At 56.4% G+C, this 17,362-nt stretch overlaps 1 protein-coding gene across 4 annotated transcripts in view; it reads right to left on the bottom strand.

Moving 5' to 3' along the window:
• NFATC1 (nuclear factor of activated T cells 1) overlaps positions 1–17,362 on the bottom strand; it is a 93,795-nt gene that overhangs the window by 69,047 nt on the left and 7,386 nt on the right. For all 4 annotated transcript variants that reach the window (XM_087818919.1, XM_087818920.1, XM_087818921.1 and 1 more), the window contains exon 2: positions 10,194–11,292. In XM_087818919.1, coding sequence (XP_087675045.1) covers positions 10,194–11,292 — 1,099 coding nt within the window. The remainder of the gene's footprint in view (positions 1–10,193; positions 11,293–17,362) is intronic.

Below are 17,362 nucleotides of genomic sequence, written 5' to 3'. Positions count from 1 at the left end.
GTTTAAAGTCAGAATGGTTCACAAAATAAATATGGTAACATAGATGATTAAAATTATTGCTTTTGCCTGGAAATGTTCAGCATGAATTTGGCAGCTCCACAAAACGTACGAGTGTGTCTCTGATTCGGAGAAAAGACCTCAGTCTGGTGAAAAGTGCACACAGGCGGCGATGACGCTGGTGACTCGGGGCCGCCCCTCCTCCCACCACGCAGGCCCTGTGCGGAGCTCTGCCTGCTGGGAGCTGCGGTCTCAGCCCCGGGCTTTGCTGGCTCAACACAACAGACGATTTTGTGCTTCAAAGTCACCTTCAATTTAACTTGATTTTTAAAAAGTCACACTTGAGCCCGGCCGGCGTGGCTCAGTGGTTGAGCATCAAGCCATGAACCAAGAGGTCGCCGGTTTGATTCCCGGTCGGGGCACATGCCCCGGGTTGCAGGCTCGCTCCCCAGCAGGGGGCGTGCAGGAGGCAGCCGATCCATGTTTCTCTCTCCTTGATGTTTCTATTCTCCCTCTCCCTCCCTCTGTATCAATAAAAACATTAAAAAAAAATGTCACACTGGATGCAACTAGGACCACAGGTGGCTAAGTCTGTAGGTGGGATTCACCCAACGTGTACGAACAAAAGCTGTGACGTCATCTACACACCCACACACACCTCGAACCCGCACAGCTGGGTGAATCTCTGTAAGAATTTTATACAAAAGGGGACACAGCTCCACAAAATAAAATATAATCTGACACGCTGGCTTTTTTAAATGTAAAGATCACGTTCTGAACATTTCAGCAAATGTCAGAGTGGTTCAGCCCCCGCCTCCCGCTGCCGTGTCGATAACTCATTAGCGCTCCCTGGCTGGGCTCGCTGTTCCCAGTCACCGCTGTGATCAATGCCGGAGGCAGAGCACCCAGAAGGCCCCGGCTGCCCTTCCAGTCGTTTCCCCGGACAGAGTCACAGCCTCGTCGGAGAGCGTGAACCGCTCACAGAGGACACACCTCCAGGCCCCCAGGGACTCGCTGCCCTGAGACAGGTCAGGCTCATCTGCAGATGCCCAGGCGGGGCCGGGGTGCCGTAACGCTGACGAACACCGTCCATCAAGGAGGCCTCTGAGCGGCAGGATCATGTCACTGTGACGCGAAGTGCAAACCACCGTCGCACGTAAACAACGAATGTAGCCCTGCCGGTGTGCTCAGTGGTTAGAGCGTCAGCCCGAGGACAGAAGGGTCCCAGGTCTGATTCTGGTCAAGGGCACGTACCTGGGTTGTAGGTTCCGTCCCCTGCCCTGGTCAGAGTGCATGCAGGAGGCAACCGATCATGTGTCTCACATCGACGTTTCTCTCTCCCTTCCATTCTCTCTAAAAGTCAATGGAAAAAATATCCTCCGGTGAGAAATAAAAAAAAACAATGAATGTGGTGAATTCCTCCACACCACCAGCAGGTTCCATGCATCCTGATTTCTTACCCTGCACTTTATTTAGGGTGCATGGACCCCTGGCCCCGGGCCCCCAGGCCTGGACCATCCCAACAGACAGCCTGCCCCCCCCCCCCCCCCCCCCCCCGGGGTCTGCAGAGGCCACTTGAGGGACGCTCACTCTTCTCAATAGAGTCACCTACGGCAAACAGTATTCACAACCCCTGGGCCTGTTATGGTCGTTTGTAAAGTGAAACCTAACAAGTTCGAAAACAATGGGACGTGGTCTTGTGAGTGTCACGTGAGGGGCAGATTCATAAAACACAACAGGAGTCTCACACTCGAGGACACACTCGGAACAGTCTCCGGCACAGGGCTGGCTGAAGCCGCCTTTAACTTGCTGAATCTTGAACACGTTCCTCCCCAGAGGCCACGGCCAGCCTAGCCTGGTGCAAGGTCCCTTGGAGGGTCTGAGGGGGCGTCCAGGGGAGGGTCCAGGGGAGGGTCCAAGGCCACGATGGCCGACCCTTCATGGCTGCTATTCCAGAGAAAGCCCGTTCCCGACCAGCACTGGTGGCTCCCAGAGATTTACACATTTCTCCCGAATTCCTGCTAAAGTTCCTTGCCTGTAAAAAGGGGGGGATGGTAACACCACCTTGCTCACTGCTGGGAGATCGATGAGGCTCTAAGAAAAGCTGGGGCACGGACTGGCCCGTCCTCCACATCCGTCTCCCCCTCAGCGCCACACGCACAGGGGAGCCCACATCAGGTCCAGCTGTCGACAGTGTCGTTATCGGGACTCTGGCTGAAGGGACACCGATCCCTCTGCCACTTTCTGTGAATCTGGAATTCTTGCAAAACAAGAAGTTTTTAAATGCTGGTTGTTGGGCCTGGTACATGAGAACCAGAGCACGGTCCACTAATATTATTACCACCTCCCAGGAGAGGCCGGCAAGCTGCCCGTGACCCATGGCCCCTGCCGGTCAGTGCTGAGTGCTTGCTGTGGCCGTCACGTGGTTGCTGTCACTGACACCCTCGGGGTTCTGGGGGATGCCAGGTGATGGGTGGGCCCACTGCCTCCCTGTCTATTGTCACCAACAGTGTGGCTTGGGCTGCCCTGTCTGCAGGAGACACGCCGGCCCTGCCCCCCTCACTGGGGACACCTAGTATGATGACACCGGGAAGCAAGTCATGCTCCCCGGTGCCTGCTGTGTGTGGGCGAGGCCTCCCCAGTGGAAAAGGTGTGGGCTCCTGGTTTGAATCACCTGCTCTCGGGGCTGCTGTGGCCACCGTTTCCCATGAGAAACCCTTTCATTTTTTATTTAGCTTCTGCATCTCCTACTCGTAGAAAAAGTGAGAAGGATTCTTTTAAACACTGTTCACAGGAGCCAGGCCACCTACACGCTGTGATCCCAAATCAGAGAATAACTCAGGGTTTTCCTCTGTCCACGCCTACGCCAGGGGCCACGCGTTTTGGCCCAGCTGCCTGGCTGCCCCTCTGGACCTGCGGGGACGGCTTCTTCCCATCCCGCCCCTGCTCACTGCCCGCCTGGGAGTCCGGTCCTTCTGCAGCATGGGTGGGGAACCTTTTTTCTGCCAAGGGCCATTTGGATATTTATAACATCATTTGCAGGCCATACAAAATTATCAACTTAAAAATTAGCCTGCTCTATTGGGTCAAACGTTTAATTAACTCGCTCCTAGTGTGATGGCTGGAACTGCTTCTCTTTGGTGAGGCCTTGGCAGGGCCAGACATTCCCCACCCATGCCCAACGGCACAAGGGTTTCACGAGCAGCCAGTTACCCAGCAGCACCCAAGGGAGGCTCCGCTCATCCAGCCCCGCCTGGCTCACACCCCTCTGTTCAGACCCAGCGTCGGCCTCCAGGTCTCAGCATCACCGTTCCGGGACCCTCCTGTGCCTCCACCAGCACAGGGGGCCCTGGGAGCTCAGACACACGGTCACCCACAAGGAGAAACACCAGGACCTGCAGGTTCACCCGGAATTCAAAACCCAGGTAGCCTGGAGACAGTCCACTGCTGACCATGGGGCTTCAGGCTCAGGAGCCATCCCACCTGCTCTTGGGCCCCGTGGGCTGGCTGGCGGTGACCCCACCGCCCTGTGAGATCCCAGGACTACGGAGGGAAGAGCAGGCACATATCTGACCTTCACACCAAGCCTCTCGATTTCAAACTGAAAACCACCCCAGCCACTTCATCAGCGACCACGGAGAGAGGCACAGGCGCCTGCCTCCCGTGGACACGCCCCACGTAGCCGAACAGGAAGCCACGATGCCAGCAATTCCCCAATTCAGCACCAATTTGAGAAAAACACAGGGAACATGGGACAGAGGAGCACACCGGGCGACACGTGGAGGCAACCACGGGGTCTGAGGGAAGCGTCGGGCATCATCCTGGCTGAGCGCAGGGAGCAAAGAGTGAGGAAACCTCGGGAATCAGCGGCGTGAGGAAGGGAACCCGGACAGGAGACCGAGGCTCGCTCGAGGAGAGTAAGGGGTCACTTTAAGCTGCTTGCTAATATCTCATCTGATAGCTACTGGACCCCAATTCCAAAAATGAGCCCCGTCTTTGAAGGACACACTGAATGTTTAGAGAAAAGGCCGCACGTGTCTGGGCCGTGAGGCACACTGACCGGGGTCGGGGGATGGGACTGGCACCGATGTTAGGGAACCCGCGGCTGGGTCTGTGTCTCCCACGTGCTCAACACCCTTTGTGATTCTGACCCAATGGTCCCAGGTGTGGGAGGAAGGCAAGCGCTGAGCGGCCACCTTACTGCCCGGCCGGAGGGCCCCAGGAACCCAGTTCCTTTCTCTCTCTCTTGTCCTCACCTGAGGGTATTTTTCCCATTGCTTCTCAGAAAGAGTGGAAGGGGGGAGGGAAAGAGAGAGGGAGAGAAACACTGATGTGAGAGAGACACATCGACTGGCTGCCTACAACACACACTCTGACCGGGGCTGCGTCCCAGGTACATGCCCGTGACCGGGAATCAAACCCGAGGCCCCTCGGTGTTCAGGCCAACACTCTAACCACTGAGCCATGCCAGCCAGGGCGGGACCCAGTTTTCTCTTTGTTTACCTACGTTTCTAAAAATTCTACAGTGGAGAATATTCCTTGTATAACCCCAAAGAATAAACTGTTTCAAGATGCAGCCTTCCCTTGCCCCTCGACAGCCATGCCCGTCTAAACGAGAGGCACCCACCCTGTACACCCGGCTGCAACCTCGAGCCTGAGGGCCTTCCCGGGTGTCTTGTCATCTGAAACTAATGCTCACGAAAGTCACCCTCCTGCTGAGCTAAGTGCAGGAGTCTCAGAATCACCCTGTGGGTACGAGGTTTTCCTTAGGTGGTGGAAACCAGAGGCGAGGCATTTTCAACAATCTAGGTAAAGCCCTCTCCATTCTGGATTTTCTAAGAGCTAAAGCCCACGTGTCCTTATCAGTTAGAAGGAAACGGAAAACCTTTTATGACACCAATATGGCTGAAGTGGCTGAAGCCACAAACTCTGAACTTGGCAGGACTCAAATCCGCCAAAGGAGAGAATCAAAGCTCGAGGGAGACGGTGTGAGGCCTTCAACGTTTTCTCAGGCGGCATCCAGAGGCTCCCGATTGTTTCTGGTTTTGTTTTGTGTGTTTTTTTCTCTCTAATTTTAAAAAAAGGTTATCAGCACAGTTTTCTGCTATTGAAGCAGGTCTCTGGGTCCCCAAAGGTTCCTGTAGGCAGAGTTGCACCCAGGACCACCCCCTGACCTGCACAGGTGGGGCTCCTCTCACCGAAAGACGAGACATCTAATAAACCTCAGACATTCCCTACAACGTGGGGGGAGCTCCGAGAGACAGAATCTGCTTGGTTCCTGCCCGTCTGCCGCGCACCCCACACGTAGGTGGCATCAGAGCAGCCTGGATTGGATGGGAACCTGTGTCAGCCCAGCTTCCAGAGGCATTTTAGACGCACTGATAAAACAGCAAACCCCACTGTGATATTTAAAAATACTCCAGCTCGGGAGCCCAAGAACTCCGGCAAATAAGTCCCATTAATTGCACGGAAGATCTAGTTTTAATGGGAGACGACCGCCGTCTCCCGATTAAATTTTAATCTCCACGGCAGGGCACTATCTGGTTTCGGAGGCGGCTGGCCCATGTCCGCCGCAGGGCTCGCTGCAGACTCGATGGAGAAGGGTCCTTCCCACCACTGCGCGGGGAGGGAAAGGTCGCAGGAACCCCTCTGCTCTGTCCGTGGCAGCTAACACCCCTCCTCGCCGGACACACCCTCCCGGCCAGGCTCGGGCAGTGTGGGAAATGTCAGAACTGGACACGTGAAGGCGCCCAGGCTGGGATGTGAAACCCGGGCACAGCCACCGCCCCGCACACCTCGCAGACACAAGCGGGCCAGACCAGGAGCCCGTCGGTCTCAGGGCTGTAACGCGTCTGACCTTTGGCTTATTCTACAAAATCAGGCAACGTTTCAGACCTTGACGGCTCAACGTAAAACCTGAGGGCAAAGCCACAAAGATCCGAATGATTTTATCCTGCCCGAGACCCAGAAGCACCGCAGTTCCTCTTCTCCTAAGTAACTGACGCTCACAGAATCCCATCCACAGGGAGACAAGCATAAGTCTGAAATACTCGGCTAACTTATAAACGCCACAGGGGGCAGCACTTTTCCCAGAGCCGGAAGCCAACGCTTCCGCCCAGCACAGAAGTTACGAATGTTACTAAACCATCAACATCACAGCCGAAAACCCAAAAGATGCAACGTTAATACACAGATCTGGACGTGTAGCCCCCTGGCCACCGAACCCACGGGCTCCTAGTAAAAGCTGTTCACCGGGCTTAACTCCCCCCCTTAGAAAACCTACGGCTTGGTGACCACTCAAATCAAAACCACCAACCGCACGTCCCGGAGTCTAACGGGCAAGGCGCAGGGAACGCACCCGCCTTCCAAGACCAGCGTCAGTCTCCCCTCCTCAGCGACTCTCCTCTCTCCAGGCAGGTTCAAGGTGGTCCAGGTGCTAAGGACATTAAAACCCCCAAATTGGACCTTCCCACAGCCCCGATCTAAACAGAACTAGAGGTTCTCACACAGAGCTGACCCAGGGCACTGACACTGCCCAGCGCCCGGGGCTGACGCTCAGCCTCAGTCGCTTCATCAAGTGAACTAACAGTTGTGTAGACGTCAGTTTCCTTTCAGGGCTGGGGAACCGTTTTTCTGCCGAGGGCCATTTTGATATTTATAACATCATTCGCCAGCCATACAAAATTATCAACTTAAAAATCAGCTATGATAAAAGCTCCTAGATTCACTGAATTTCAATCCTGCCTGCGGTTGCCTCGCCAGGGCCAGACCAAATGATTCTGGGGGCTGGACATCCCCCACCCCTGCTTTAGGTTAATATGAAACCTGCTACAGGCACCTACTAACTGCGTCAAGAGATGAGCAAATGCAGATGCGTGTCCTGACACAAGCACCAAATGGCCCCACTGCCCTGGCCCCTGCACCCTCGGGGCCCCTGTACCCAGTGACCTCTGGTGCCCACACGTGGCCTCACCCTGGAACAAGGTGGGTCTGGGGACTCTGCCATCCGCAGCAGCACCATCACCACAGAAAGAAGTGTGAGGTGGGAGAACACCCTCCCCTCCAAATAGGCTCAGGGCCAGGCCTGAAAACTAGAACCCTGATTTTTTATGGGGGGCTTGCAAGTCACCCGCAATTTCTGTGCATTTCCTGAGCTCTAAGAACAGAAGCGTCACTCCATTAAGCTCTAAAAGACATCTGACTCCAGGCTGTGAAATTCTATCAAATTCAACTGCAGCCAGAAGTCAGCTTTGTCCTGACCCTGAGGGTTGGCCAGATGCTCTGCGCCCAAGGGTGAGTCACAAATGCCGGGCAGAGGAAAAGACCCAACAGGGAAACGACCCCACACCCTCCGGGGCACGCTCAGCACTAAAGCTCCTCTTCCTGGGGGATAGAGGTAAACGGGCAGAGAGGCCCTGAGCACGAGGAGGGCGGGTTTGTGGCCGCAGGTCCTCCAACCAGACTTTGCTATCACTGCAGCAGCCTCAGCTGCGTGGCTGGACCTGCTGACGTCCTGGTGCTGGCCGCACTTTCTCGGGAAGGAAGTCTGGTCGCCCTCTCCCTGGGCAAAACAGCCTCACCTCTGGCTTCCACGGGGCCCTGCTGCCCAGAGCACCACCTGACAAGTCACATGGCAACAGATGGCCGGGACCAGGAAACACACTGGACGTGGGACCCCAGCGGTGGGAAAGGTCAACCTCACCACGGGGGGCAGCTTGGTGCCTTCCTGGGGCTTTGTTTGCATAACTCACAGGAATGTCAGGAGCGTCACCCCGAACTCGAGATCTGCGACCAGGAGATAAAAAGCAGTCAGGTGGCCACAGAACAGCAAAGAAAAAGGGGCACCTGCTTTCTGACCATGAATTAAATGCAGGCCTGGTCCCGCCGACGGCCACCTGCCAGAACCGCCCGAGTCGCCAGGAAGGGAGAAGCTGCCTGCCTCTGGCACCGGAGTGGCAGGATGGGGGAAATGGGCTGAACCGTGTCCCCCAAATTCACAGGCTGGAGTCCTGACCCCAGGACCTCAGTATGTGACTGCATGGACTTGGGGTCTTCACAGGGCATCAAGTTAAAGTGAAGTCCTTGGGCCCTGATCCAGGACGTCTCTGTCCTCGCCAGTGGGAGACAGTCGGACGCAGACACAGACACAGAAGGAAGACATAAGAGACAGGTCGTTGGCAGGTGTCCACACGCCCAGAGAGGCCTCGTGGCAGCCGCAGCCCAGCCTGGTATTTCGTCACGGACCCTGATGAAGTAACACACGGGGTTTCCTCGAATTCTCACAGCTTCTTAAAGACCTTACGCCACCAGTGGCTTCATGCTCAGAACTACAGCGTCACTCTGTCCGTGACGTCGAGACTGGAGCGAAGCCCCACGGGACTGCCCCCGCCCTTCGTGGTCCAGGAAAATGCAGGTCACACTGTGACACGCGTGTGGCCCGACTGGAGGCAGGTAGCTTCTAAATACCCTTATTCTCATTTACACAGAAATTACGAAGACAGCACAGCAGACATAACCAGTCTTAAGTGTTTAAAACGCCTCCAAGTGGGTTTTCACGTTTCCCTGTTTGTGAATGACTCCCAGGTTCTGAGGTACATTTGACGGCACCTTTGAAAATTCCAGCTTTTTAAACTTTGTAGCATTGAAAGCAGACACTGCGATAAAAATGGGGCTGCACCTTACTGCCCGTCGAGAAAAACTGGGGCTCATTCCTGCTCTCTCTCTGAATCCGGCCTCCTAACTGCCCCCATCTGACTGCTTTACAAACCGTCGGGTCTCACACCGGTTCTCCGGCGGGCTCTGGGCAGTGTGGAGAATGCCAGCGCTGGACATGTGAAGGCACCCACCCGTGGCGACAGCTGCCCCGCCTGTGCCCCAGCTGTGGAAGTGAAGGCGCAGAGCAGGGCAGAGGGTCCCACAGCAACCAACCCTCCAGTTCACGCCCCTTGTCGCCGGGCACGGTGCGGGAAACCATGACCCTGTTCCCATCTCCCTTCCAGAGTCCCTCCGGCAAAACCCTGAGCTCACCCCCACCCCGAAACGACATGAAGGTCACAGGGGCCTCTTCCCTGAGGTCACAGGGGATTTCCTAAAGTCACAAGGGCCTTGCCAAGGTCACAGGGGCCTTTCCCCAGAGGTCACAGGGGCCTCTGCCTGGAAGCGGCCATAGCCCGTGTCAAACGGTGCCACACACGGAGCCACGTGAAGACGCCTTCACGCCCCATCACAACCCTGCATGTAAGCACGCACTGGGGCTGTCAGGGGCCCACCTGTTGGGAACGCTGTTTAGTTAAAAATAAAAATGCCAGGCTGAGTGAGAGGGCCCAGCGGAGTCCCTGCGGCCCCACACGCCATTAAAAAGCAAAATCAACAACCCAAGATGCGGAGCTGGGACGTGCCAGAGCCGTCGCCAGACTGCAGGGACCCGCGCGTCTCCAGGGAGGGGGAGGCTGTGCTGTTCTACAAACAGCGTGGGCACGGCTGCCGCTTGGGACCTGCCGAGCCGAGGCCCCATCTGCTCCACGGCACTGACAGCAATTAGGAGACGGGAAGTGGGTTAGGAGGCGGCGAAAGCAAACAGGACGGGATCGTTCGGTTTCACAAAACACAAAACAGAAGCCAAGTGCACGTGTCTGTAAACTGTGTCCCCCAACTTCATAAGCGGCCCAGCCCCCAGCCCGCAGAATGTGGCCTTGTTTGCAGGTGGGCCTGTGAAGAGGTAGGATGGTGTCTGAGGCTGGGCTGCGTCCACTACGACTGTGTCCTGATAAAAAGGAAAACTCGGCCCGGCTGGCGTGGCTCAGCACCTGAGCATCTGATCCAGGAGATCTCGGTTTGACTCCCGGCCGGGGCACATGTGCAGGTTGCCGGCTGGATCCCCAGTCGGGGGCGAGCAGGAGGCAGCCGATCAATGACTCTCCCCTCACTGATGTTTCTCTCTCCCTCTCCCCTCTCCCTTCCTCTCTCTGCAACCAATAAACACATTTAAAAAAAAACAAAAAAACACGGAAAACTCGGACACTGGGACACCAGGGAGAGAGCTGTGTGACGTGGGGGACAGAGATGGGTGATGCTGCTGAAGACAAGACCCCCCCAAACCAGCAGCACACCCGGGGCCCGGAGAGGCGATCCTGGCTCCAAGGCGCAGGAGGACCCAGCCCTGTGGCCCCTGCACGCAGACCTCCCCACCCGCTCACCTGGCATAGGACGTGGGCGACCTGGGCCGGGCCCATGGGTACGGGTGCTGTGGCACCGACAGGTACTGGTCGCAGAAGGCGCCCTTCCGGATGTGCTGGAATGGGGGGAACTCCTCCGGCGGGAAGTCGGCTGTGGGCGGCGTGGTCCCCAGGTCCTCGCCGGCCGGCTCCACCTTGAGCGCCACCGAGGGCGAGTGGTCCAGGGCCGTCTTGCGGGCCTTGATGGGGACGCCGTCGCCCAGGTCCAGGCTGCCGTCGGTGCTCAGGGCGTTGATGGCGGCGACGATGGCCGAGCTGGTGTACTGCGTGGTGTTGCCCAGCCACGTGTCGTCCGTGACGCTGACCCGCGGCGAGCTGTGCGGGGATGGCGTGGGCGAGTGGTGCGGGGAGCAGGACAGCTGCCGGCCGTTGAGGCCGTACTTCCTCTTGTTGCTGGGGGAGGAGGGCCGGGAGGTGCGTGCCCCCAGCCAGCTCTCCTCCGTGATGCTCGTGCGGGGCGAGGTGGAGGGCGAGTGTCTCGGGGAGCCCAGCAGGCTGCAGGCCCCCAGGCCACGCGGAAAGCCCTCCTCGGGGTCCGTGGCCTTAGGGGACACGCAGGGGGACTGCCACGGGGACGTCTGCGGGGACGTGTAGGGGTAGGAGTAGTTGGACTCGTAGGACGAGGCCTCGGAGTTGCAGCTGCGTGAGGACAGGCTGCTGGCAGGGCTCAGGCAGGAGGGGTCCCGGTACGCCTCCAAGTTGGGCAGGTTCAGGGTGGCCGTGGACGGGGGCCGTTTGGAGTTGGGAAGGACATCCTCCACCTCCACGTCGTGGAAAAACTGGTTGTTGTTGTGGTGCAGCCCCAGGTACGAGGTTATCTCGATGCGAGGGCTCTCCAGGGCCGGGGCTCCGTTGGGCCGGACGTGGCCGGAAGACAGGAAGTAGCCCGAGGGCCCACCGTCCACAGCAGCCCCGTACCCAGAGGGGTGGCTCGCCGCAGCCAGGGCCGAGATGCCTGGGGCCGACGTCTGCATGTCGTGGCACTGAACCGGCAGCGAGGGGTGCGCCGTGGGCAGGGGCAGACCCGGGCTGATGTTGGGGGACCCATAGCTGTAGTGCTCTGCAAGGAAAAGCGTAAAGGAGATGGCGTGAGGGGACCGGTCATCAAACATGCAAACCCACAGCCCACTGAGCCCAGGATCAGGCCCATGTCTCCCCCAGCTCCGGGCCTCACCCCCCCAGCAATGGGCTGGTGCTCACACTGCTCCAGTGGCCTCCCCAGTGGCTCAGAGCAACAGCCCAACCGTGTGCGGCAATGAGGTTCCTGGGAGCCCTCCCCGCCCTCACCCTTGTCTCCTGTCCGGCACACAGCCCTTCACGCGCTCCTCACTCAGCTGCCCTTCACCCAACATCCTTCCTCCCAATGGCCTCCCTGCTTTTTTCTGCTCTTTGCTCAAAAGCTGCCTCCCTGGCTACTGTGTCAGAATTCTGAACGGACCCCTCCTCCTCTTGTCCTGCCTCATCTCTTTCACCAGTAGAAACTAAGTTCCCTGAGGGTGGGAGCCTTTGCCTGCCTCAGTCTACTGTGGTTCACTGTCTTCAGAGCCTAGGACTGTGCCTGTCACATAGAAGGTGCTCAATTTGTTTGACAGATGGATGGGTGGGTGGATTGTTGGATAACAGATGGGTAGGTAGGTAGGTAGGTAGATAGGTGGGTGGATGGATGAATTGGTGAGCGGATGGAATGAACAGGTGGGTGGATAAGTGGATGGATGGGTGGGTGGATGGATGGGGGATGGATAGATAGATGGATGGATGGATGGGGGATGGATAGATAGATGGATGATGGATGGATGGATGGATGGATGGGGGATGGATGGATGGATGGATGGACAGATGGGTGGATGGATGATGGATGGATGGATGAGGGATGGATGGATGATGGATGGATGAGGGAGGGATGGATGGATGAGGGATGGATGGATGGATGAGGGATGGATGGATGGGGGATGGATGGGTGATGGATGATGGATGGATGGATGATAGATAGGTGGATGGATGATGGATGGATGGATGAGTGGGTGGGTGAGTAGGTGGGTTTAGATACAGTGACCTGTGCATGTAAAGAGGTTTTAATAGACTAATCACTAATGAGCTGCTCTAATCACCAGCTACAATGAAAACACCCCAAGGGTTTGGTGGGAGCAGATTCTGGGGTTTCTCTCATACATGTGATGGTGGCTCCTGACCTAGGAAATCTTTCCTTTAATAAAAACAGCACATAATATTGGTGCACAGTTGGATTTAAGAATCATTCTATGCTAATTATTTTAAAAAGTCATTACCAGTGTAACTAGTAAGTTTTATTTAAAAAGCTACTCTGGATTTCCAGTTTGGAAAGACTTGTGACATCTCGGTTCTGTATTATTGTGTGCGTAGAGCAGATATCCAGGATGCTAAATAATGGAAACATGCACATGGAAACTCTACCCTGGCTCCCGCTGCGGTGACCAACTGAAGACGTCTTGTTTGATGGCTGCACCATGTCAGACACCTGTGGGTCTTGGGTGCTGGTCCACACTCCATGGTCCTTATTAACAGAAATGGGTGCAAACCCCAAATAGGAGGGACCACTTCCGTTACTACTATTTCCAGAAGTGGCCATCAACCACCTTCAGAGGTTACCCAGTCTTTTGGAATCCTTGCAATCAAGAGGCTCTTGCTTTGAAGGCGCTAAATCCCCCTGATAAAAAACACTGCTGGCTGTTCCCGAGACAGCAGGCCCGGCCCCTCCAGGCAGCCTGGGGAGAACCCACAGCCCCTTCAACCTGGCTTCGCTTTGGAGAGAGAGCGGCAGTGTTCCAGATGCTCAAAATCCGTGCCAGGTTCCAAAAAGCCCCCGGGGGACACAGCCGTGACAAGAAAGAGAAAACAAAGCTGCGATTGAGCAAGTTAGACGCGGGTACGGCAGGGATGCCTCCTGCTCGGGTGGCTGTGTGCCTATCGGGCTCCTGCAGCTCCGTGTCCCGGGTGCACTGCCCTGAAAACCTCTGGTCCTGACCACCCTGTCTCCCAGTTTGTTCCCCAGGAACCAGCAGGACACTGGGGACCATCACATGGGGAAACGATGAGACCTCACGTCCACAGGGCAGAAGGCAGGGACCCCAATGCCAGTGCCCGCCCAGCTCTGCTGCTTGTCCTGGGACACCCATGCCCATGTCACTGGCCACGCCTACGTCCCCAACATGCACTGTGACCCCGGCACATACCATCAACACCCTCACATGCTCACTGACACTTTTAACACAAAAACTGAAATCGGGTGTTAAAAATTTGGTTATGATATTTATAAAAACCAAACAAGAAGCTACTAACTCTGAAACGGTAGCTCCTGGCAGATGAAGCTCCTCAGGAGAAGGTGGTGAAATGGGGGCTGCAGCCGCTGAGGCCCCAGGAACCAAGGTCATGGTGACCTCACAGAACAAGTGGGGACATCCCTGCATCCCGGGCGTAAGAGTGCCAGGCAGGGACCCAGAGGCCGTCCCCCTCGCCCCGGGCAATGACCAACATTGCAGAAGGTGCCTGAGCTGGACACGGAGGAGGCCGGGCCTGGACGCCGTCCAGAGGCACCAGGCCGGGCAGGCAAGCCCCACAGAAGGAAATTTTACCCCCTCCGTCACTGGAAGACTAAGTGCTACTCTGTATCTCTTCCAAAAGGAATCTGAAGATTGGCCTCGGGAAACAATGTTTCTTTATAGCCACTCGCAACTTAGTGTGCTCCTTCACGCATGCGCTACACAGACACGTCCACATGTGCCCATCCGACGCCCGCTCCTTCAAGGCGGCCCAACACTCCCCAAACCCCCAACCAGATCTGCCAGTTCAATAAAGGGACATCAGTGTTCCCACAGCCGACAGGTGCCGACAGGTCCACATGACTGCAGGTGAGAAGGAGGACGTCAGCCAGTCAACCAAGAGCAGAGCCCATCCCGTTCCTGCGGGATGACGGTTATTATCTTTAAATGATCAGTGCGTATGGTATTAATAAAGCAAGTGCGAAACTGTATCGTGTACCTATAGGGCAAGAATTTTAGTAATTAGATGTCAACAAACAGCTTCATTATGTTTGACTTGTCCCAACATTAAGTGCAGGTCAGAGAGATGCCTGCCTGGCGTCCCCTTGGCATTTTTTCACTACGGCCAGGTTACTGCGTCCTGGTCCTCAACATGTGCTAGAACGCCCAGTGGGCATGGGTTTCCTCAACAGCCCTGGTGCTGGCAGCGCACCCCCTGGCTGTCCTGGGTCTCCCAACAGCCCCTGGCGCCCCTCCCGGCCCCTCCCACCTGTGGTCACTGCTGTCCTACCTGATCACCCCCAGAGGACTCGCTGGCCTTTTCCTAGTCCTGACACCCGCTTTCCTGGCCACTGAGTCAGAGCCTGGGCCACTTCCTGTGGTCTCTGCACCCTCCTATTTTGGGGGTGGAAGAAATGCCCTGGGAGCCCCTGGGACGCAGGCACTAGGGCAGTGGCTGTGACGGGTGCACCCCCTCCCCACACAGGTCAGACTGTGTCCATGGGATCTCGAGCTTTCTGGATGCTTGGTCCTCGAGGTGGAAACGCCCCCATGACAGAAACAAGCGCCCCACCCCAAGAAAGAAGCAGCCCCCCCAGTCGGGGCACCCGTGAGAACGGGCCCCACACTCACACCCACACCGGTCCACTGTCTGGTTACAGCCCTTGTGTCTGTGAAGCGACAGACGACCTAACAGTCCATAGAAAATGAATTTTCACGTCAAAGGGAAATCGCCGTCTCCAGGGAGGCGGCACGAAGCACGACCTGATGGAAGCGAGAGGTGTGGTCACAGATACAACGCTGGCCCCGCGAGACGCCCTGGGTGCCCCTTTCAGGGGGCCCCGTCACAGTCCCAGCACCCTGAGGACGCGGGGACCTGGGGGTGGTTTTGGACAGACCCCTACACTTCCCGCCCAGCTAAAAGAATGTTACCCGCATCTACGACTTATTTTAAGAGATACAGCCAAGCCCACAGTTGAACCACCATTTGTTGGCAGGAAGGTAATTCTGAGAATTAAAAAAAAATTCTAGCCCTGGCCAGTCTGGCTCAGTGGTGAGAGCGTCAGGCCCCTCGGACTGAAGGGTCTTGGGTTCGATTCCAGCCAAGGGCATGTACCTCTGTTGCAGGCTCGATCCCTCGCCCTCTTGGGGTACATGAGGGAGGCGGCCCATCGATGTGTTTCTCTCCCATTGGTGTTTCTCTCTCTCTCTCTCTCCCTTCCCCCTTCCACTCTCTCTGAAAAGCCATGGAAAAAATATCCTCAGGTGAGGGTTAAAAAAAATAATAATTCTAGCCATTAGCAGAGCAAGTCTGGGGTCTTCCCCACCAGCTGCCCACAGGACTCAGCCCCTTGTGAGGTTCAGACGGACTCGGGGGGGGGGCCAGCACGAGGGGTCTGACTGTTCTGGGTGAGCCTGGGGTCCACTGGCAACCGGAACTTCCCGGGAAGGGGCTTCATCCGAACCAATGACAAAGAGAAAAACCACAAAGCAAAGACTCTCCTAGGCACGAGTTCTCACTAATCAGACAAATTTCGAAACGAAGGTCCCGAAAGGGCCTCCCCACAAACCCTCAGCCGAGCTGATGATGTTCTCTCTTCAGAACAAAAGCGACCCCACCAGGGCCAAGCCCCCCGCCCGCCCCGCTCCACTGCATTTGGTTTTATTACCAATCGAAACTGCATTCGAGTCTGAATTATTTAACTATTCAAAGGGATCCCATTTACATGGAATGAAAATATTTCCAGCAACTTTCTTAACAATCCTGAGATGGTCAGGCTGACTCACGTCATGTCGGGAGCCACCAAAGGGCTCAACACCCATCCGAGTCACTTTCTGTGGGTGCTTTGGGCACCTGGCCACCTGCCCAGGAGGGCTCATTAAATTACAGTGCAGGTGAGCACAAAGCAGCAGCAGGAGCTTAAGCAAACACAGGGAGCCTATTCAAAATGGTTTATATAATAAAAGTAATAAAACCGAGGCTCACCCCAGGAAGACAGGAACGGCCTGGCCCTCACTCTCCCAGTTCTTAGGCACCAAGCCCCCCGCCCAACCCAGCAGAGCACAGTGCCCGGCACCCTGGAGCAAGAAGATGGACCCAGCGTGGGCAGCTGTGGGGCCTGGTGGCCGGCATGGGCGTGGTTCAGCTCCCAGGCTGGTCCAGCGCCGGCCGCAAATTCAATGCTCTGCAAATCCGGCAAGACAGGGGTGTAGGAATTATTTTATCTCATTCTGAGAAATAATTTATTTCACAACCATACAATTTTATTATCTCTGAATCAGCACCAAAAATTTATCCACGTGCTTTCTCTTAAGGCCAGTGGCACCTGGCGTTATTGGGATGCCCAGGACCACCGTCCTGTGTCCAGGCTGCCCTTCCACCGCTGTGACGGAGGGAAGGCGGGACGGTGCTGACGTTGTGCACACGTGGGGCCACGTGTCCCCCAAGCAGGCGTTTCCAGCAGGAATCATCGCTCTGGCCCCTGAGCGTCCTGCGGTCCTTCATAAACTGAGAGACACACTGACGTTTCGTTTTCATCTGAGGGGCCGGCCCCTTAGCGTTTGCTGGAGCTGAGGAGCAGGACACGAGGCTAGAAATAGAACGGACCTGAGTGACTGCCAGGCCCCATCCTCCCAAACCCCTGGCAGGACCCCTGTCCTCAGAGCAGGCTGGCCAGTGCCCATGTGGCAAGATTATAATTTGCAGGTAATGGAAACAAAACAAAACCAAAACATGCTTGATGCCCAGACCTGCATAGAAACCTATTTACTGAGCAGCGAGGGAAGCGCTACCTGAGGGCAAGGGGACTGTGCAGGCCCCACAGGTGACAGGGCAGCTTCCAAGGGCACCGCTGGCCCCACAAGCCGCCCGTGAGAAGCCCAACAGAGCAGCCTCCATACAGCGGCAAACACCCCGAGGAATGTCCTGTAAGTGAGCCCCGAGGCCCTTCCGAGGGTCTCAGCCTGGACCACCTTAGGTCCTTACCTCTCAGTCCCTGTTTTCAAGAAGCTAAAACCGTCAGGTTGATCCTCACTAGCCGTGGTCTTCCTTTGACCAACGTAACACAGAATTACAACACCCTCCACACAAACAGCCGTCCCTAACGGAACATCCCT

This window comes from Miniopterus natalensis, chromosome 7 (assembly GCF_054644295.1).
Source record: "Miniopterus natalensis isolate mMinNat1 chromosome 7, mMinNat1.hap1, whole genome shotgun sequence".
Classification (NCBI taxonomy): Eukaryota; Metazoa; Chordata; class Mammalia; order Chiroptera; family Miniopteridae; genus Miniopterus; species Miniopterus natalensis.
This window is presented reverse-complemented; position numbering and strand designations above follow the sequence as displayed.